General features: G+C 38.3%; 1 protein-coding gene across 1 annotated transcript; it reads right to left on the bottom strand.

The window, feature by feature from the left end:
• Positions 1 to 5,204: 5,204 nt before the first annotated feature.
• Positions 5,205 to 23,215, bottom strand: napepld (N-acyl phosphatidylethanolamine phospholipase D). Its single transcript, XM_079263071.1, has 10 exons — positions 22,909 to 23,215; positions 20,521 to 20,602; positions 18,761 to 18,856; positions 16,006 to 16,146; positions 14,081 to 14,305; positions 13,889 to 13,992; positions 13,637 to 13,802; positions 13,188 to 13,336; positions 11,190 to 11,304; positions 5,205 to 6,464 (listed from the first exon to the last, which is right to left on the bottom strand). The coding sequence occupies exons 2-10, from the start codon at positions 20,578 to 20,580 to the stop codon at positions 6,333 to 6,335; spliced, it is 1,188 nt and encodes a 395-aa protein (XP_079119197.1). The 5' UTR covers positions 20,581 to 20,602; positions 22,909 to 23,215; the 3' UTR covers positions 5,205 to 6,332.

Genomic DNA, 23,215 nt, shown 5'->3' with positions numbered 1-23,215 from the left:
AGGATGAAGCTAATTTTGGTTGTTTAGCTTCCCTGGGATGGAAAATGATGTGTTCAAGGAGTTTCATCACTGCAGGTTTATTTGTTATTCTAGCTTTTAAGATTCTTTACTTCCTCCAGATTATTATGTTGTCCTTCAGCCATTAAAAGCTGGTGACAGATGTTTTTACTAAAATATGTAGAATTGTATTCATCAATTGAAATTAAGTGATGAAACCAGTTTTAAACACTTTTGTCTGAAGTGTTTTAAGATGCAGTTGCAGAGTAATCGTTTTGTTTTCCATAAATAATTGTGTCTAGCTGGGAAATTGTGTGTATTTTTACTTTGTGTACACACACTATCTTATATATAGCTGAATACCAATTAAATAAGAAACCCTGGAAAATATTTTTACTACCAGTACTTCTGGAAGAAAGGTTTAGTTAAAATGTATTGCAGCAGTTTAGTTGTAGCTCCAAATAATGTTTAAAAAGGCAAAAACATAAAGTAATGAAAAATCTGTTTGGTCAAGCATTTCTCCCCCTTTTAAAAAATAATAACAATAAATGGTTATGATAATAACTGGCGGGTATGTTAACAACAAGGTGTAACTTGAAAGGATTGTACTTTTGTGGAATGAGCACCGGAGCTGAACATGTAGGTAGTTCCTTGATCTCAAGTCCTCTGCAATAGTATCCTGTAATGTACAACATGCTGCAGTGTGAGGTTATGTCCTGAGGAGCAGCGCTTCAGTTTAACTCACTGCTGGTGAATAGTATGCTGCATTTAGCTCTCCTCTGCTTTATTCCTGTTTTTCTATCCTTGTCCCAGAATAAAAACAGACAAAAAGTGCTGTAGACAAGTTGTAGAAAGGGTTCAAAGGAGGACAAGATGTCGGAGACACTGGTGTGTAAATTTGTGGACCTGGATGTTAGAGCTGTTTGGTTCATATCATGCAAAACTTTTAAACAATGCTTTCTAAAAATTAAACTTTGCAAGGCAAAAAAAGTTCCTTGTTAGCCTGGAAAATAGCATATGAGATATGATATTGGTATGATGAATGACTTACAATTGAAATCAACTTATTTCTGTTGCAATGGATGAAGCGAACCATAATAATCTATTCAAATTAACAGTGGTGTCATTGTGTTTAAAGAGCACAAACTCGCTGATTGCAGATAGAAATCTGAGACTGGACTGGAACAATTGACTTTTTAAAAAGAGAAATGTCTACTGGCACAGGATTAGCCACCTGAACAAACATGGAAGTGTTGCACTACGCGGCTTGAGAACATTTACAACCCAACTGTTGATTCATTTGGAAATAATTTACATTTATTAAGTTGTTTAGATTTTCTTCTAGAAGCAAAGCCTTTAATCAGAGGTGCATTTATTCGGCCCAGAAGGAAATTGTGCCGCATGGTTTGTGGAATATGATCTTGTACAAGACAAATTACTCTGAGCTGAAGAGAAACGAATGTTTTCCAAAAAATTGTGATTTTGGACACATTGAAAGGAAACTTTTGGTAGATTTGACCACATCTTATGACTGAATCCACAACTGAACATTACTCACTTGCTAGTACCAGTTTGGACCCCCTTTTGCCTTCGTTAGACTCGACAAGGGGTTGAATCGTTCCAGTTTTTGCTGCATTTTGACATGATGGCATCACAATCATCCCAAAGCTGCACTACTAGATTGAGACCTGAGGACTGTGGGGTCCTTTGGAGCGTAGTGGATTCATTGTCATGTTTAGGAAAGCAGTTGGAGATGATGAGAGCTTTGTGACATTGTGCGTAATCCTGCTGGAAGTTTCCATGAGAAGAGTTTCCACTGTGGTTATGAAAGGATGGAAAACGTCGGCAATACTCAGGCAGGCTGCACTGTTTAAACCGTGCTGAATGGTAGAAAGAGGCTGAAATTGGGCTTAGAGAATAAATGTTTTCGTGTTGTTTCAATCAAGTTCTGATTCTACAATCTGAATGGTGAGCTCAGGTGGAGACTCATCAGACCAGTCAGTATTCTCCATCTTCAGTTGTCCAGTTTAGGTGATTCATTTGCTTCAAGACTGGACGTGTTGTGTGTTTGGAGACACTGTTCTTCATCATTTTGCTGTAATCAGTGGTTATTTGAGTAACTGTTGCCTTTCTATCATCAGCAACCAGCCTGTCCATCTTCCTCAGGCATCTCTGTAAACCCTAGAAATGATTGTATTTAGAATAAAAAAGAATGAATACTGGATTAACACCTTTATTCAGAGGTCAAAACAAACTTGTTGATTTCACAATCGGGAGAAATGAGATTTTCTCAAAATATTTATTTGATCTCTGACACCATTAAAGTATTTCCAGCTTATGAAGCAATTAGCCTCAAATCTACAAGGATTAACACAAAACTCACCATCTGACTGACACTGTTTAGACATACTTTGTGTTTTTACATGCAGTTTAAGTACTTCTTTTTTTCTTTAGATTCAGAAAATATCGATCTATCTGTCTTTTTGGTTGTTGAATCAATAAAATGCTGTCCAAGTGCACTACTTCATCGTGACCACTAGGGGGCATTAAAGACAAAAAAGTTCAATTTAACCGCAGCATCTGCTCGTCACATTTTGTTGAAGGCTTTAACAGAGGTGTCCACAGGGGTGTCCAAACGTCGGTCCTTGAGGATTTTCAATGTATTCCTGCATGTTTTCAATGTATTCCTTCTTCAACACATCAGATTAAAATGAAATGGATCCAACAACCTCTGAAGTTCTGAATAATGACTGCCAGGTGTGTTGCATGGAAAACCTGCAGGATTGTGGCTCTCAAAGACAGGAGGTGGACACCTCTGCCTTAATATCACTGCAGATGCAAAACATGGTGATCTCCTTAACTTTACTAATTACATCAACATTAAGAAGGCGAGGCAGTCCAGACAAATATTACTTTATTTAATTGGAACCGGATTTAACTGCTTTTTAATGAGGAAAAACATGAAATAACTTCCAGTGCAAATAATTTTACCATTCAAAGGGTTTATAATAATAATAATAATAATAATGATGATGATAATAATAATTATGCAATACTACATTTATGGTGTTTACAAAAGTACTTAATTTACTTGTAGCAAAATAATCCAGACATCAGTAAAAAGCAATAAAAACTATGTGCTGAAGCAAAAGTAGTCTTAATAGGAATAAAAGAAGATTTCCTGGCATGAATACATGTGTCTGGTGTCAGAGGCAGTTTGTAATTCTGAGATGCATCTCTGATCACAAGGAAAATGGAATAACATGCTGGAGGAAATTAGGTCAGCTGACTCCATCTCATCTTTAATAGTCATATGAAATGTGTTTTTGTTGGAGAGCATTTAATGTTTTATTTACTTCTTTATTTCTATTATCTATATGTTGTTCTTAATCATTTTTATCTTAATCTTTTTCATTTTCATCTTCTTTTTAATCATTTTCATCTTCTTGTTCATCTTCATTTTCTTTTTCATATTTCAAACTTGCATATTTCAAATTTTCTTTTTCATATTTTCTTCATCTGGTGAATCATCTTAATCTTTTTCCTCTTCATCATCATCTACTTATCCTCCTCTTGTTCTTGGTCATTTTCATTATCTTGTTTGTGGCCATCTTCATCTTCACATTAATCTTCAATCATTTTCATCTTAATCTTCATTTTCTTCTTATTCATTTTCATCTTATTCCTTATCATATTAAAATACTAAAAATGAAAATAAAGTTCATTGAGTGCAAAAAAATAAAAACCTGATGCAAAACAGATTTAACAGCAGCAGGATTTCTCTATCTTGCAGAGAATTTAGGAATGTCCCAAACATGACATTTTTTACTTTTTATGTGTAAAGTTTTATATATACACATACTCTGTAATTACCAAGTTTTCCTTAGTGATAAACAGGGAAGGAAAACCATAGAACTGTGTTTTAATAGAATGGACCTGTGGATAGTATCGTATAGATAGCTTTATAAAATCGATCAAAACAAATTGAAAAAATTAAAAGCCATTAAACATAACTTAAAGCATCTTTGTACATGTCTGTAGAGATAAAATATTGCATGTGGAAAAACTGGTGTTTTTTAGTAAGTTATTCATCTGATGGTTAATTTTTTATTTGACACAAGTAACCAGTATGAACAGGAGTTATCTGTAATGCCAAGATACAAATAAACTGCAGTTTAGCTTAGTTTGTCATTAAGTGAAAATGTCAACCCAGTTTTCTTCTCAATCTCCTCCTTTACCCCAGCAGATAGATCTGAATCTTGATCTCGTAGCTTTCCTGGAAAACAGCATATTGTATATATGAGCACCATAACCCCAGTGTGCAACAACTTAATGCTTGAGTTACTTAAAAAGGGTAAAAATGTCATACCAGTATGACACATCCTTACTTCCAGGTGAATGTAGGAATTTGGATATGACCTGGAATACTGGTGTGAATTTCCCAGGACTTTCCAGGCTGAAGTCAATCTGTATTTATCAGCAGACAGAAGCAGCTTCTCGAAATGCTTCCGTTTTTATATATTCAGTCTTTTGACAATACAGCATGCACAACACTTAAAATGTATAAACTAAAACAAAAGGGTCGGTGTTATATTTTCCTTTTTACCTTAGTGGTGAGAGGGAGAGAGCGCCTCATGTTGGCAGAAAGCTGGTACTGCTTTCATTGGGCTGACATTCTTCAGAAAGAAAGACCATGAAAAGACCAAACCTTCCCAATTTACTGAAACACATCTGCAAACTGTTTAAATTGATCTGTTTCATTTGACAGCTGCTTCTTTTCAAATGCATTAATGCTGCAAGGTGTGGAAGCTGGAGACTTAAAGCACTTGTACAATATTTCTGCTTTTCCAGACACCATTCTCTAAAAGTTCATTTTTATGTGAAATACTAAATTTCCGGTTCAGTGACGGAATTTAAGGATGTCTTGCAGTTTTTACAAGGATGCTTGTGTGAAAGGGAATCAGTTCAACCTAGAAAAGGAATTAACTGCATCCTGTCCTGCATAATAATTCATCAATTTGTGTACTTTAATTTTTAGCATGTTTCCTATCTCTACTAATAGTTATAGTCTGGCTCAAGTGCATTAGATTAAAAAAAGTTTTCATTTTAAGAGGAATGCAGTTTTAATTTTTCCCTAGTGAAATTCATGGACGTGAAACGTAATGCCTGCCTGATTGCAGTTAACACAAGGAAACAAACGCTTAGATTGCAATACATTTAATGAGAAATTCACTGAAAGTGATCACGTAAACCACAGTAGGCAGTTCAGCTTTCTACAGATTACTGTGTGTAATGTGCACATCAGCTCAGCGTTACGTTTCTGCATTCTGGCATTAAAAATGAAACCTCCTCCTTGTCTCGGTATTATAACTAAAACCATTCTGCTGCATCTCTGAATGAAAATTCACACTGAGCAGACCGAAGAGCTGGAGGTGTTACAGCATTAAAATCTGCAACGCAGCACGTCTGCAGAGGAACCTGGATCAACTTCAAACCACTGCAGACAACAGACAGATTAAGTACTTCTCTTTTGTAGTTTCGGATTGGCTATGGCACATTCAAATACATCATATGTGTAACACAGCAGCACCAGTCCTTTAAAAGAGGAAATAATAAAAATAAAAAGATTAAAGTTGCGTCATGCTTTCTACATTCTTAATCCAATATGAGCACTGATGATTATTCTAATAAACTGAACTTTGGTTACATGTTTTGTTGCCAGACGCAGCTCAACAATAAAGATGAGCACTGGTTGGTAAACTGGTCATTAAGTTTATGCTCAACCTTTTTTTTTTTTTGTCTCCTTAGTGGGAGAAGTTCTCTGAGGCTGTGCAGAGAACCTAATAGCCTAGGTGCAATGGCTGCAAATCAAAATGTAAGTCACAACCTCCTCCTCACATAAAGCTTAGGAAAACTTGTAAGAGTTTTACCACGTGGAGATAATATGATTGGTAGAAAATGTAGTTGTTTGAATTTTTGCTCATTTAAATCAGATAATTTTTTTAGCTGCGTACTCATCATGTTTCAATCATTCCACACACAATGCATTTATCCTTGTATATTAAAAAAAAAAAGTTTTACAAACAAATCAAATTTTCTACCAGAGTAAGCACTTCTTCAGCTAGCATCACTAAAAGACCATGTGATTGCAGGGGAAACATTCAGTGTGTTGTAAGTCTTGCAAAACATTTTATTTTACACTTGATGAGCTGTAATTCATACTGTGTGCAGTGCTAGCCTTAACCAGTCTGACTATATAAAGACAAATACAATCTTGTGCACTTTGTTTACAGACACAAATCTACAGTGAGTCGGCCCACAGAGAGCTGCAGGCATCAGTCGAAGATGTCTCCCTCCTGTGCAGCTATAAGTCGAGACTCCCCGTGATGCAAAGTGAAGAAAGATTCTGGTTTCAGTCCTTTCTGCTCCAGAGCCTCTCTGAGACGAACTGGTGGCTCCAGGTAGTACTAAAATAAAAGAAAGTAAGTATTTCATTTCTCCTGCAAACAGGTCACATGTTGATTTTTTTTTTTAGCTGAGTTCTGCACATTTATTTGTCAATTTCATCTTTCCATTTGAGATAGTGAGATAGAGATTAGTCTTCGGCTAAACCAAGATACCTTTGTTAGAACATGGTGGTGTGGCATTTTTTCACCTTCATCACTGGTTGTCTGGAAATGTCGAGGCAGTTGCAGAACATGCTACTTGAATTTAAAGTCACTGCAGCAACATATCTAGTATTTTCTGTTAAAAGTAAAAGAAATACCTCTAGACGTATCTAATGATTCCTCCTCCTCCCCACTTTAATGCCTTTTTAATCACCCATTTCATTAAGGCTGCAGGTGTTGGAGGTCAGCTCAGTTTTCAGCCTTGGCAAGAAGAAATGAATCACAGCCAGAAGTTGCTCTGAGAGCTTTGATGATAAAATAATCTCTGTCTGATTTAGAACTGCAGTCACCAGAGGGGTGATGCAACTGAGACTAGAAAGAGAAGAAAGTCACTTAAATCTGTTAACCTTCCAGTTTATAAATGCAAGCACTCTCCCTTTGACTGGAATAAGATTACAGCAGCAGTGTGCAGATCATTACATAGACACAGCCACACTAGGAAATGCCTCTTAATGCTGCAGGTTTTGCCCCAACCAGCTCTGCTTCTGCATGCAGACCTCGACTGCTGGGACCTAAAAAGGCTGAAGAACTGATAATAGGGAGGGGGGGGGGGGGGGAACTCCCTACCAGATTGTTACAGTGCATGCAGCCTGATTGCTTACTTTATAGCTTGTTTATGTATATTTACAAACATTTCAGAGTTTATTGGTGTCGAGTTAGTCTGACCGTGTGACTTTGGTCTTGTGTGTTTACGCTGTGAAAGCTGAATATCTTTTACTTTACTTTGGTAACTTCCAGGAACATGCTTTGTTGTATGACACCTTGAGTTGAGTAGATGAATATACTGATGCTACACATCATCCAGTATGAATAGAACAACATGGCTGCTAGTCTTACAACATCAAGCTTCTTACATCCTTACAACCAACAAATCTGTGGTTTTCCAGGTGTGTGTTCCTCAACTGTCTACCTGGCTGAACTATGGTGATCATGGGATTATCCAGTCTCCATGAACAAGCAGCTCACACAGAGTAACCTGCTTAGTGAGTTTTCTTTCATAAAGTCGGGAAACAAAACTGAGGCTAAATACTTGTAGGAGGAGGCTGTCTCTCATAAAGCCAGCTGCTGATCAAACCCACGAGAAGGGGCTCTCTTACTGCAACTGGGATGTAATGCAGCTACTCACTGGACCATCCGCTACACTGGTGACCTCCTGCATTAGACACGGCCTCAGCAGGCTGGTAGTCTCTGCTGCTGTTACTAGCATGCTGAAGGTAACTGGTTCAGCAGCTGCGTTAGTGGTTTTCTTTTTTCTCACGCAGCAGTAGATTGTGGACTATGGAGGACCAGGAGGGTATTTGGAAAAGCAAAAAGCCATTTTTATAATAAGTTGTGAAGAAGATTGCTTAATTTAATTTCAAATCGAATAATTATTCATCAAATTAAAAGATTTTTAGAAGTGTTTTTTATACATTTTCAATTTAAATAAATTTGAATTTGCAAACTTTTATTAAATACTTTGTAAATGTATTTTCAAATGCTTTTTCTAAAAGGAAAATTTAATAACTCTTAAATTTGGTGATAAAGAACTTTTCATTTTCTTATATTTAAAAAGGTGATTCCCATTTCCTTAATGGTTTCCTCTCTATTTAGCTTTTGCTTGACACTTTGGGGCCTTGAGGAGTGAAAATCAAGTTAAATGTAATGAGCTCTCTTACTGGTTGGGCAGCCAGTCTTGTGTCTCCATCTTGCATTTTTGATTTGAGGAAATAAGAGCTCGCTAAGTACAGATAACCAGATTCATTCAAAACTTTGAAGAATCTATCCAGCTTACAGAATACAAGTTTCTATGAGGTCGAGCTGTAACTTTGCCATGTCGGAGATGCAGCACAGAGACGCGGTGTGGCTGTCTAACCAATGAGAGCTTCTTTAGTTTGAGGAGCAGCTGTGATTGGTTCAACTTGATTTTCAGTGATCCAAAGTGTCATACTAAAGCTAAATGAAGGGACAACAATTAAGGAAATGGAAAAGGGAATTACCCTTTTTTTAAATGTGAGAACTGAAAAGGTATTTCTAACTGAATTTAGTAATTTTTATCCATTTCTCCTTTTAGAAATAGCATTTGAAAATATATTTACAAATCAGTTTTAATATTTTAATTTAAAATGTGTAATTACAAACCCTTTGCATGTTTCCTTTTATTGTACCGGTTGCTGAATTTAAAATGATATTTTATTAATCTATATTTTTATTTAATTCTTATAAAAATTCTGTATTGCTTTTCCAAAGACCCCTCTGGTGCTCTATAGTGAATAACCTCCATCATGGACTAGAGATTGAGGCCTTTCTTGCAAAAAAAACCAAATCTTTAGTAAAATTCTCTGGTAAAATACATCAAACTTGTATCGATTCTTTCACTAAATGTCAAGTATATCTTTTGGTGGAAATGACGCTTGACAACTAATTTACAGTTGTTTGTTTTTTTAAGCAAGGAGAACATCTAGCTTTTAAATTAAATCCAAGTATATCTCACTGAGAAATGAGCCTAGTTTTGAAGCAGAGGAAAAATTTGTTTGCAGCCAAACAAAATAACAGACTCTACGAAAATGTGCATGATCGGTAGATATATTAGTTTGAAGTAAAACAGATATGTAACACCAATAAGCACTTCTTGGTCCATCTACAAATAAAGATGTTGCAGAAGCTGGTAGCTGAGTGCTACAGGATCAGGTAACTTGACTGTGAGAACCTGTTTCAGGTTTAGACACTATACTGTTATTCAAAGCTCCAACCCATTACAGCATCTCTAATATCTATAGATTTTATTGGACACTATATTGATGAAATCTTGACTAGCCTACAGTTCAGTATAATCCAAACTGAAGGGAAAGTCCTTGTCAGAAACTAGGAAGTACAATAAGCAACCCCTGTACTCTAATTTGGTTTTTACGCTATAAAGAGGATAAATAATTGCATCTTTAACTAGGAAACTTCTCACATCTTGCAATAGGAACCGAGTATCAAGTTTTGCTTACAGTTTATGCTGGCTGCAGCTAATCCAGTTAGCGTTTGCATGCTAGTAAGCCAGGGGTGTCTGAAGTCTGTCCCAGAGGGCCGGTGTCCTGCAGGTTTTCCATGTATCCCTGTTCCAACAAATCAGACTCAAATGAATCAGTCGCCACGCAGAACCTCACTGGCTGCTGGATCTGACTGTGTTGTCCAGCCGGTCACCTGCACACAGACCCAGCAGTAGCTGATTTCTTTGCCATGCTGGTCACTCGGTTACGAGTGCAGGCTTATCATTGGTCAGATTAATATGTTCAGCTTCTATATAACTGTGAGGGCAGCATGAGCTGCCACACAGTAAAGGTCTGGTAACTTTCCTTTTTTTTTCTTCTCAATTATGTAAACACTTTAAAGATACTTTATCATTTTTCATATTTTTTATTAGCTGGGTTGACAGGGGTTGACTAACTTTATGAATTTGCTTTGCTTTCAGTTAATATACTTTCCTTTTGAGTTGCCAGTTCCTTGGTGTTCCCAAGCCTGCTAAAGAAGAGTCCTGGCTGCACTGGAGCTCCTTAAATCAGGCTGAGGCCTAATTGTGCAGAACCACCTTTTTTTATTTTTATAGGAGGGAAGTATAGGAGGGGTTTAGGTTTTTCTATTGATTGTCAGTTGGTTTGCATTATTTAGGCATTTCAGATTGTTTAGTTTTTGCAATATGTGTAAAGGGCAATTCCACTGAATTTTTTTGAAAATTAGACTACATTAGACCAGGTCCTGACAAAGAACTAAAACACTCTTCAAACCTCGACTGAAATTTTCTTCATACTATGCAGAGTCATTAAAACAGTCTGATTTGTGAATGCTTTATGCTTCCAATTTTACAATAATTTATTTTTGCCTTTAATTGTTGATCAGGATTGTAATTTAAAAAAAAAAAAAAAGTTTTCCATATTGTCACACTGCCTGACGAAAAACAAACTCCAAAGCAAAACCAGTTTAGTTCTCATTAAAATTCCTTTGCTCTTTGTCTGGAAATCCCTCAGCAAGGAAAATATAGATATTATGCTGGAATGTAATTGATACTGTTACTAGCCTGGGTGTTAGAATATCGATCTGCACAGTCTTACAGGCCAATGCAACTTGCTAATCAAATATAAAACTCCATTTTCTTGAATCTGCATAGTATGTAGAATATTTTAGTCCAGGTTTGAAGAGTCTAAGTGTAGTAGTTTTTTTGTCAGAACCTGGTCTAATGTGGTCTAGTTTTCCAAAAATTCAGTGGAATTGCCCTTTACACATATCGCAAATCGGAAGCTAACTTCAGCCTCGTGCACACCTGTATGTTTGACTTTATACATCTGTGCATGAGCTTATACCACGTCAGTCTTGTCAATGCCTTCTGCATGCATCAAAACAAAGTTACAGCACCACATAGAGTACTCCTAAAGACATCTGTTACCAGACTAGAAAATGTGGAACAGTGTTTTTAATCTAACATGGATTTCAGAAATGCATGTAGAGTTGGATCAGATTCATGTAAACAGGCTCAGTATTTTACTCTGGTACATACAGTACCTCATAAGCGAGAGCAAAAGTCCCCCAGTGTATGGCCACAGACTGTTTAGCCTGAAGATCCTGGTGAATCTGAACTGCCTCCTCTGGATCTACATGCTGTCCCTGCATCATATACCTGAAAAGACAAAATACACCATTAGTAGACCGTAAAGCCCCGTTTCCACCAAAAGGTCAGGCTGCCATCCTACCCTGCTGTTGCGTTACCCCCGAGGGCCAGAATCCTGCTGGTTTTCCATGTATCCCTACTCCAACACACCTGCCTCAAAATAATCCATCACAGTTCAGATAGTTGAAGCCAGGTGTGTGGAACAGGACTACATGGAAAACCTGCAGGACAGCGGCCTTTAGGACAGACTTCGGACACCCCTGCCTTTCCTGGTACCCAGTGTATCAGCCTGATGGTGATTTATGAATTATAATGAAGACTGGTGATTAACCAGCATTTTAGTCTTCTTGACATGTGGCTTTAAGCAACAAAACCCCATGGTATGTGTATACATTGTGTTGCTGATGCTTTGATCTTTGGGCCAAATCACATAGGTATTTATTTCGACCTATAAACGGGCTGCAATGTGTCACGCTCCTCTTTGGTCAGTGGTATGTCTGGGATCCCAACGACAGTAAGACAAGTTAGCAAGTTAACCTCTGGGTGCAGCTTTTTCAGCAAAATATATCTAATAGATGGTGTTGGATTTGAAGCAGCATTACTTTTTGGACCAAAACAAAACTTATCAATTTTTGGTACGTCTTCACTTCCCAGTTTTTTCCCTGTGGCTTTACTGTTTTAACCTGAAAGGGTGGAGCTTCACACGCTGCAATCTGGTGTTTAGTCAAAAGAAGTCACTTCCTGTGAGAATTGGCAGTAAGAAAAATACATGTTTAAATGTACCAGAGGTTTTTTTTTTGTAATTTTTGGTCATGCCAAGAAGCAAACTGCTGGATGTCTGCCATTTTCATCCTTTTGTTGCTGTCTGATTCTCCTCTTTGCCCAAATTACAGCTGCAAAGATTATCTGATTAATCAGGACTTTGTAGATGACAAAAGAAAGTAATTGCGTTTTCTTTTTCCCCTCTCAAAGCTGCTGCAGCCCACCTTCAGCTGTCTTGAATGCCTTGAATGTCCTTGACACACATGTGTAGTGGAATCAATGGAGATCAGTCATGATATCACCAGAAATTTCTTCCCTGAACAACATTGAGCCGGCAAATTCTGCAAGGTAGAACTTTATGCTTTATAACACAGCGATGCATGGATAGATAACACGTTGTAGCTGATTCAATTTTTTACCAATTCAGAAACTAGTCGTCTCTGTAAGCTAAATGGCTAATTAGCAGCTAACAGAGTTAACAGTGGGCTAAAACTTTTGTGGGAAACGCTTCAGGTACAAACCTCATGCAATTTTGTAAAACAACTCAATACCTGAAACTTGTGACATAACCTCCAAGTTACTTTTATTTTAACAAGCCCAGCACCTTATTTTTCATTTTCATATTAAAAGCTGCAAAGTTTATTAAAAGTAGTCGAATGAGCTATGATCTAAATTTTTATATAAACACTTCAAGCTGGAATCTAATGGTTATGTAAGAACAGCTGCATGCTGGTGTGACAAGCTACAACTTAATCAGATTAGTAGACTAATTGTGAAAATAATAGTTTGCAGCAGCCCTAGTTAGAAATCCTGAAAGGTGCCGCACTGCTATGAAGTCACACTACTGACACACCACCCACCAGTAAGGGTACAGTTGGCTGTGGAAAGTCAGAGATTGGTTTCTACTAAACCAAAAGTCCTATTCTGAGTCAGACCTCATTGTGGAAGCGTGGCTTAGATATGTAAATATTAAAAGGCTACATTTATTTAAGGTACGAGTCAATGAGTAAAATATAACAGATCATAAGTATCTCTTCATTAAACTGACAAATCAAATGTATCCCTCACATTTCTAAGTTTATACTCTGTCTGCTTTTTGGTAAACTCTTGGATGGGTGTGTAAGCTGTACCTGGGTTGATATGCTCCGATCGGGATTGCTGCAAGATCAAACGGTCCAAAGCGGCGTCCTATCTCCTGGAAGGAGGAACAGTATCCAGTATCACCAGCGAAGAAGAATCGATGACCTGGACCCAAAACAGACCAGCTGCTCCATAAAGACTGAAGATGGAAAATAAAAATAAAGCAAGTTTTAACATTTATCATCTGCTTAATAAAATGTATGATCAAGGTATTGTCAAAAAAGTATGAATGCAGAGGTTTGAGCTGCCTGTAGATATTAGACAGGCCTCCTCTGCACATCTCTTGTACATAATGGCAAGTTGACATTTTTTATTTGTCCTCTTACTTATTGTGTTTTTAGTTTCAACTCTTCACTTTGTGGCACTTTGTTGTTTTTAAAGTGTGTTAAAGTTACAGTGCTTGCCCCATTAGTCTGAAGCAACAGCTCTTATCAAATACCTTATTATCATCCCAGGCTGTGCGTTTGCTCCAGTGCTGAGCGGGCGTGCAGACAAATGTGACATCATCATGACCCGGTACACAGTTCTCCTCCCACCAGTCCAGCTCCATCACATTCTCACAGCCCATCTTCGCCAGCCAGTCCATCAATCCAAGGGGCACGAACCTGGGAAATGGAATTATAAGCACAAATCTGAGTTTTACAAGACACGAGGAGCATTTAGTGAGACTGGATCAGATTAACACACATACCAGCGTAGCTCTCCTCCAAAGCGGGCATTGAGGCTGGCCACAGATCCAGCATCCAGATGATCATAATGGGAATGACTGATGACAACTGCATCGATCCGTGGCAGCTGTTTTCCAGAAGGGAAATAAAAGATTAGATCTGTTTCTGTTTAACAGATGTTATCTCTAAAAGTAGAAGTATAAAAAGTAGCAAACCTGTTCCACGGTGCAGGGGGGCTCTCTGTACCTTTTGGGCCCCATGAATTGAACCGGTGAAGCTCTCTGGCTGAAAATGGGATCTGTCAGAATATTGACTCCATCCATTTCTACCAGAACCGTAGCGTGGCCCAGCCAGGTGACTCTCAGACCGGGAGGAGCACTGGAGAGGTCTGGATTCTGGACAAAGTATGGCTCCATTACTGGGAGCTCGTTGTCCAGTACCTGCAGAAACACAGATGGTGAGTTTAGATCAGAAGAAACCAGAATAAGAGGTAGAAAACTATAGACATATATAAGTAGATGCTGCATTGTATCACGCCTCCAATGCATTTATAAGGTGTAGACCCAACCACAACAATAACTTCACCAATTTTTACCTGATTTTTCTGACAGTTTGATTTGTTACAAAGGGCAGAAATATGACTGTCGAACATTAAAAACTTGGTGCTAAAATATTTTTTATAATGCTATTCAACAAAGACATAGGTAGCTACAATATAAATAAATGTATAAGGAATTTGATACTTACATGTTTAAATGTTTATTGATACATTTGGAATGATCTCTTTATCTGGTCAAATAAATTATTTAACCTTGTAAAATGTGATTCCACATAATCTGCTTTCAATATTTTGCCCATTATTGCAACAGTATGAACAAAATACGGGAATAGTTGCTGGCTTTCTCTTAACTACGGTTGACTCTACATTATTAATTTATCAAAATAGAGGTATAGCAGTACAAAGTCTGAAAATAAAGTATTGGTTCAAATTTTAACTAAAAAACACTCAGATCTTAAACATCCACCAAGACCTTTAAAAAGTTCTTGAATCCAAACAGTGATCTGGATCACCACCAAAATTAAATCCGTTCTTCCTTTTCACGTTTCCAACAAGTCCTGAAAATTTAATGAAAATCCGTCCATAACTTTTTTGTGAATTATTTTGAACACAGACAAACAGATGAAGCCGGTAAAAACATGACCTCCTTGGCTGAGAAAATTATGGTACCATGTAAAACTCTCTTTGTGAAGCATCAACATCATATTTATCCAGAAACACCTCATAGGAGTCAAATTTATCATTTGCATTTAGTAGTTTATAAATAAATGTTAACACAGTGAATAAACTAATTTTGTAGAAAAGTGTTTTGTGTGTAATATATACACGTTTTTCCACAGAAAACAGATATGTGGGAAACTACGTTGACTCTGCAGCAAGACTTGAAAGTGGAGACCCATCCCATCCAATATGGCGGCGACGCTGGTCCACTCTCCAGCGTACATTGGGGTGAAAATGTACATATGATGTCTATATAGAAAACCTTTAACATTTATGTGATGTCTGATCAATAAATATCAAATCAAAGCATGTTCATCTGGATTCTACTTCAGTGTGACTGTGCCATAATATGCGTAGCTTGTAGTTATACTGTAGTTATGATTATGCTACAATTTGATTAAAACATGGTTTTAGACTAAATGTGTTTTGTGTAAATAAGAGGTTAAATCTGTGTGTAATCTGTGTGAAAGCAGCCTTAGAGCCTGTTAAGCCCTCGCTGAACTCTGCAACGTTTCCAGAAGGAGCTATAAATACAGAGGGAGTGTTAACAAAGGCAATGTTTGGAACACAACTATGAAACATTAGCTTGTGAAGACAGATCATTACAGTGCTCAACTCCCAGCGTCAGATGACCGTATTAAGGTCAACAACATGTAGTTTTGAGCTCCTTCACATGAGTTCTGGTTTGATCAACTCTGAATTGAATTATGTTAGAAGTATTTTAAGAAGATAAAAAACTTGCAGACTTCAGGTAATCAATCTGACACACATAACTTAATCAACTTTTGCTGCCTGTTGTTATGGAACAAAATTAAAGTGTATTTTATGGCAGGCTGTGTATTTTTAGTGATAGTTTCCTACCTCTTTACTTGTTGGCACATTGCTGTGATTTTTTTCCAACAGCAGGAACCTGAGCAACGTTGTATAAGAAGGAAACGTCCATGTTGGCCAGGGGTTAGTCCAGCGACCCTGTTTGTCCCGACACGACTTGGTTACTTCCTCCTGTAGTTAGGTACACAAATACATTGTAGCCTTTGGCTGAGAACTCTGAAAAAGCACAAACCCTGTTAAAGAAATTCAATTTATAATCAAGAACAAACAAAATACAAGATCCGATTAAAGGCCTGAGGTGAAGATAGAGGAGCGCAGATATCTGTTATTAACTTTAGACCTGGCAGATCCAATCATACCTAAACACAAGTGTGAAGAGCTTCGTCTGGAAGATTGATTGGAATCTTCTTATGAGGTTGTCTTGGATGTGTTTTTCCATATTAGCAAAGTAATGGAAGAATGTCTAAATGACTAATTAATTATTATAATTCATTTTCACGCTACATGGCGCCTGATCCTGGTTTCAATCCTTTGCATATTGTGACGGCTACACTTGCTTCACATTTACCGGGTCACATTTTCAGACCTTATTATGGACTTGTTTTCCATACATGACTAAAACACTAATAGAAAAAACAATGAAGACAGGTAACGGTCCATATGGATTTGTAAAATGTCCCGATGAAGTGTATAATGACGTTTTACAGAGGGGAGTCACTACATATTCTTTAAAGTTCACATATCAGATTATGCGTCATGTTAACTGAACCTATAAGAAAGAGTGGGTCCATTTTAAAACGTAATATAATATTACTGAAATGATTAGTGATGAAATGATTAAAATGAGTCTGTGTTCAGCTACACCACACTGAATCTAAGGGCACATTCACACCAGCCTTTTTATTTAAAACCCAGTCTGTTTGATGTAAGTGTGGAAATGAATTTAGCCTCTAGCAGACACTGTTCTCCAAAGCGACTCACATCTGAGAGTGACAACAACACAGGAAGAGATCAAGCAGGACGGGACATGATAACTAAGTGGTAGTTGGACTGCTGAGAGTCCAGTTGGACACAGTTGGTGCCGTGTCGGGCTAGAGGCGGTGCAGTTTCCCCTCCCTACAATAATCTCTTTGTTTAATTATGAGATCACCATTTCATCACACAATATTGTCTTGGCCGTAAGTGCACACAACTTATTTAGTGCTGATTTGTGCCAAAGAGCTGGACAAACTCACTCTGATGAGTAGAAGTGTTAAGCTAGGTGTGGAAATGCTTCTTCAGCAGCTGAGTCATTAGCAGATCAGTCAGAGTTCGGTAGCTCGTTCCACCACCAGGGAACAACAGAGGGAAACAGTCTTGGCTAATGATTTTGCACCATGTTGTGGAGGGAGCACTGGGCATCTTACATACACACGCGTCAGATCCCTGGTATAGCAGCTGTCCTGTTTGTTGCTCATCTGTGTGACGTACCCCCAGTGTCCAAACTTAAGTTTTTGGCTCACCAGCCAGGTTAGGTTTTACACACATTTACATTCAAGCACATGTTATTTTTCTATAATACAAAATAAAGTCTGATGCAACTCAGAGAAAGTCACAGCAACCTAAGAATTTTTTTTGATAAACTGGTAATGTCAGAATTCATTTACTGAAACCACCTAAAGTCAGACTTCTCGCTCTACTCCTTATGCTTTCACACAGTCCATGAAGTCTGGTCTCCTGCTCCTTGTGTCGCAGCATTACAGCCTTAGTGGGACCCTACTCCTTGATCTCTGGAGAACACAACTGAATCATAAAGAGATCTGACAGTGTCTCCGGGCTTATATTGGACCGCCAGTCAGTTCGGACTTGTTTCATGGGCTGTGTCTGAATGTCCACACTATTCCTTACATGGTGACAGAGTGGTCACGCCATTTTCTAGATGTGCCCGACTGTCTAGAGAGAAAGAAAGTAGTGCACTCAAAATTACCCACAATGCATCTTGATTTGTTGAATAAATATGCAACAACAACAATAAGAAAATTAATTTTTTTCACACGAGTTTGGATTGGATTTGGAACAACGTATGGTGGTTGCCATGGTGACAGCTGGTTATGATGTGATCTGCGATGAGGATAAAATAGCCAGCTTCCTGTCTGAATGAACAACAGAATTAGTTCACTAAATTATCTGCTTTACAGCGTCGCTCTATATAGTAAATAAGGGGTTAGGGGCTGGTGTAGACACACAGCAGTGTCTTACAACGACACCGTTGCCACTTTTCACTGAACTTTGTGGTAGGTCCTGCTGGTTTCTCCTCCATTTCACCGTGCTTTCTTTCAGAAGGCTGGCTGGCTCCTGCTAAAAACTCCACACACTGATGCTAACTAACTAAGATAAAGGTTAAACGGAAACACTGCAGTGGGAGACGGTCTTGTGCACGTTGTTGATACATGCAGACAGCGGAGGAGCATAAAAAAGAAATCTACCTAAATGTAAGCTTAAAAACATGACAATGTTGGTACAAACATTTACTCGCCATGTGGCGGATAGCCCTCTGACATTTAATCGCCAAAAAGATTATTTACTCACATTTGGCACCTGGCAAGTGTTAATTTCAGACCCTGCGTGCCCCACCTGTTTATCTGCATGCAGAACGTTTAAACTGAGACCGATCATCCGTCCACTCATGATGCACGTTGGAGCAGACTGTCGCGCCAGGTGAAAGCTAGTATTTGTGCACTAGTAATTGGATCACCTCGGACCCCCCTTAATACTATGTGTGAAGAGGTAAACAGGAAGGTGTTACCTCCAGTCGGTAGTCAAGACGGAAGCTCTTACGAGATGAGCTGCTCTTCCTCTGAGTCCGAGGATTCATCTCTGCACCTTGAGGCACTCCGCCATCCTTAAGAACAAGTACAGAGTGAAAGGATGAATGTTCAAACTATTTAAGGCTGGGACATAAACACCATTCACTGCAACACCAACCACATAAAAATCCAGACTGCTGCAGTAAACAGTTTTGTGCTTTGTCTTATTTGGGTGTAATAATTCTGCTCTGTTGCAGTTTGGCATCTCAACAGACAGCAGGAAGAAAAATAAATAAAGACGACCACATCATTACAAACTTCATGACTGTTCTTGACAAAATCCCTATTTAAAACATAAGCTGTGTGTGTGTGTGTGTGTGTGTGTGTGTGTGTGTGTGTGTGTGTGTGTGTGTGAGATATTCTGTGGAGCAGAGCAGGGTTGGAAGATCAGGCAGACTGTTTCCCTTTACCGCCCTCTGATTGCTAGGCTATATCTCGCTTTCTGGCGCCAACTGGCTTCTTGGCTCCAGTTGGCATTTTGTTTTGCAATGGTAATTACTACATGAAGTGGGGCTTTGTCTCGGGGTAATAGAGGTAAATTTTCTTCCCTTTCTTAGCCCTCTCTGATTGTCATGGCTTCATACTTGCCACGTTTACATGAGAGTTTTGATTCCTCTTTAATTTGAATATGCTTCTTAACAAGGTCTGTTCAAATAAAGCAGCCTCGTGTTATTCATCTCCTTAAAGGTCAATATCATTTCCATAACGTGTTACAGACAACGGTTTCTCATGAGCCTATTTTCCACCCAGCTGGTTCCTGGTGCTGGTTTGGAGCCAGAGCCAGACTTAGCACCGGTTGTTTGGCTTTCGACTGCCTACCCACAGACTCCTGGCTCTCAAAACTGGTTCTATTCAGGCACCAATTCTTTGCTCGGGTAGAGAACCACTTCATGTTGCTGCGTCAGCAGCTGGGGGCGGGGTTACCTGGCCAAAATATAAGCATCAAAACATTGACCAACATCTTCATACCAGCAAAGAAATCGACTACAAGAGCTACTCTTGTAGTCCATCTGGATGTGCCCAGATGACAGGAGACATCCGTATCCAGATCTGTCTTAACACCAATAAGTTTGCTTAGTCAATATGTGATCTAAATATGTACAGTCAATGCTAAATGGAGCTACGTGTTGTAGCTAACAATGGCTACAACAATATTATATAAAACTGACTTTAGATAGTTACCTTTTACTGCTAACGTAGTCGCCATTCTCTGCATTTGATTATTAAACGCTGACAGACAGTCGTTAACAGCTGACTGGTCCATCTGTGAAAGTCAACACATATCTGGAAGGCCAAAAGCTGAACTTGCACACTATCGTTTACGATTTCTGCCAGACCGCTTCTTCTTCCTTTCTCCAGGTGTGTTGATCCGTTTTAGATGACTTAATGACAGCACTGTCTGGGCTCTTTCAGTCAAAACAAAACCAGTTCTTTGGAATCACTGGAGCTGAACCACCTAAGCACTGGCTCTAGCACCAGCACCGCACCAGCACCGCACCAGCACCAAACCAGCACCGCACCAGCACGCGCTGTTCTTTGGTGGAAATTGGGTAAATGGAGTAAATCTGCAAAGCTAAATAGATATAAATCTCTAAAATGACATACAACATGCTTTTTCCTCCCACCTTTACCACCAAAAGTTTTTTTTTTCTTTACTACATTGACCTCTTATTAAAATTGAAAAAGTCGAGAGCATTACCTCCACTAGGCCTTTGCTCTCCTCGGGTGCTACTCTGTCTGAAGATGAAGGCTTCTCCATGACTTCACCGCCACTGCCACACCTAGCACAAACACACACACACAAAGTTAAAAACCAATTTACAGTCAGCGCTCATCATTTGACAATAACATGCCTTGCTTACAGGTGCAGTAAAGGCTGCTGAAGCTTACCACAACAAAGCACATTCACAAGTCATATCTACTTCTTCTGTAACAAAACCAGACAGTTTAATTCATTTGCATTTTAGACTGATGATAATCTACCATCCGTTTCACTGTATTCATGTTAAACTGCAATTATGGGTGACATTTCTGTGCTTTCCTACTTAAAATGATGTCAATTCAGTAGGAAAAGCTTTTTAACACCAGCTGATGTGCTTCTCAGTGTTAACATGAATTTGATCTTTTAATCATCAGGTAAAAAGTTGATTTATGAGCGGCTTAATGGCTGTAACTTACTCTTGTTATGCTGACAGCGAAGTAACCAGCTTGCAGTCACAGAAATATAAAATTCACAGGTTTTTAAAAGTGAAAACTAAACTCTTGCTTTGCTTTTTAACTATTTTGCATCAGCATTTATAAAGTTCAATGAGCTAATGTTGCTTTAGCAGTGCTTTTTTTTTTTTTCTTTCTTTTTTTAAAAGATTGCAGTAGCAGGAGCACAGCATTGAAACCCAACACTGCAAAAATAAACTCGTAAAAATCTGTGAAACATTACCCACAATAGTTATTAATGTTAGCCTTTTAAAACTTAAAGAAGAAAGTCCAGAATTTATGGAGCCTGTAAGTAATCATATCAACTTAGATTTCCTATGTTGTGCTGTCTTTTAATAAACATGACAAATTCAAAACACAGAAATGACAAGATAGCAGCTTAAGGAGGAATCTGATCCAACAATCAACCGAGAATAAAACTGCCAGTCAAGTATTTTGCTAATGATTAGGATATCGTAAACATGGTTTGATGTGTGTGCTAGTCTGAGCTCGGCTAAGTGTAGTATAGTAGTAATATGCTTCATGGATTATCTGCTGTAATTTGTGTCTAAATATTCTTTGGAGTGGTTAAATATAATGTGAAAAACATCAAATAAACTGACTGTATGGACACTACTGTCTTCTTAGTTCAGACTGAAAACAATCACAAAGTCTTCGATAAATTCCTGCAGTCCCAGTTAAAAAGCAAAAACTACTCTGATCACTAAATGTGACTAAGTTAAATATGGTGGTAAAATATTTAGGCGCAAACTCAACTCACACACCCAACACACTTTGCATGAACAAGAATAAAATGAAATACTGCAAGGAAATATAAAAAATAAGATGCTGCACCGACCAACACTTAAAAGGCATAAGAGGTAACACTTATACACACTCCAACAAAACTAATGACAGCCCTTCCTTATCCTGTTATTATCCACATGGCAGCACACACCCTTACTGACTACCATGCACTCACAAATGTTTCATACACCACCTTAATAGTTTATCAAATAACACCTGTGATGACGGTCATCTCTGCTGCCTCTTACTGATTTTAAGACACTATTATGACACCTTCATCCTAAAATACTGAGTACAGGTGAACAGGTGGTTTTTCTATTAATTCAATTCAACTTTATTTGTATAGCGCCACTTCACAACAATGTTGTCACTGGGCACTTTACATATATGAATCAACATACACATCATTTCAAGTCAATTCATACATATCCCATCATAGAAACCAACTGATTGCATTGAGTCATGACTTCGATCCAATCCCCCATTATTATTAGATGAAGAGACATTAACACTAATGCAGTTAATGCATCAATAACCAAACAATGCACTTGAACTCTTAGTGGAACTCCATACATTAAAGTTATATCATGTTGATGATGCACTCAGCCTCATGAATGGACTTTACACATGGACACTGGGATAACAATGGAGCTCTGTGAATTACAAAGATGTGTGCAGCCAAGTTGATGTGGTCATATAAACAACAAACACAACCGCAGGTCAGATTTTCTCCTGTTTGAGGTGAAGCTACAAAAAAAGATCCCCTCACTTAAGTGACCAGACATGTGTCTTTTTTTAAATGGTCTGAAGTCAAACTGCATTTATACAAAACAATGGGGGGAAAAAAGCCAACAAATAATATCAGTACGACTGTCAACAATGAGATACGATCAGCTACTTCCTGAAACCGTGAAGACCCAATAGAGGCAGTAAAATATACTGATATATGAAGTAAACCAAAGCGTAGCAACTTATCAACACATCATTTTAACTAAACACTTGTCTACCACTAGTCTGGGTTAAACGGCACCATAAAGAGCGTTTTTTAATTTTTACACACCGTAAACCATCGTTTGCAGAGACCTACCTGAAAAGTAGATCTCAACCGAGCAGTCGCTTTCTCAGCGCGAGGACATGTTTGTCCTGCTTCACCGTGTTAATGCGCGCTGGGTGTCATGACTCGGTTCACGGATCACGTCCAGCGCAGTTTACATGGCTACGGCCAACCGTGCGGTAAAACAAATGAAGAAATGAAGCAGCAGGAAACCTAAAGATGGCAGCAGTAAAATAAATAAATAAATAAATAAAAACGGTTAAGTAGGATGTGCCGCTTATAGTTTGAGGTTTGGCTCGTGCAAAAGAGGAGGTTCACGACTCGGTACCAGCTCGGTTTT

This window comes from Telmatherina bonti (assembly GCF_933228915.1).
Source record: "Telmatherina bonti genome assembly, chromosome: 23".
Lineage (NCBI taxonomy): Eukaryota > Metazoa > Chordata > Actinopteri > Atheriniformes > Telmatherinidae > Telmatherina > Telmatherina bonti.
This window is presented reverse-complemented; position numbering and strand designations above follow the sequence as displayed.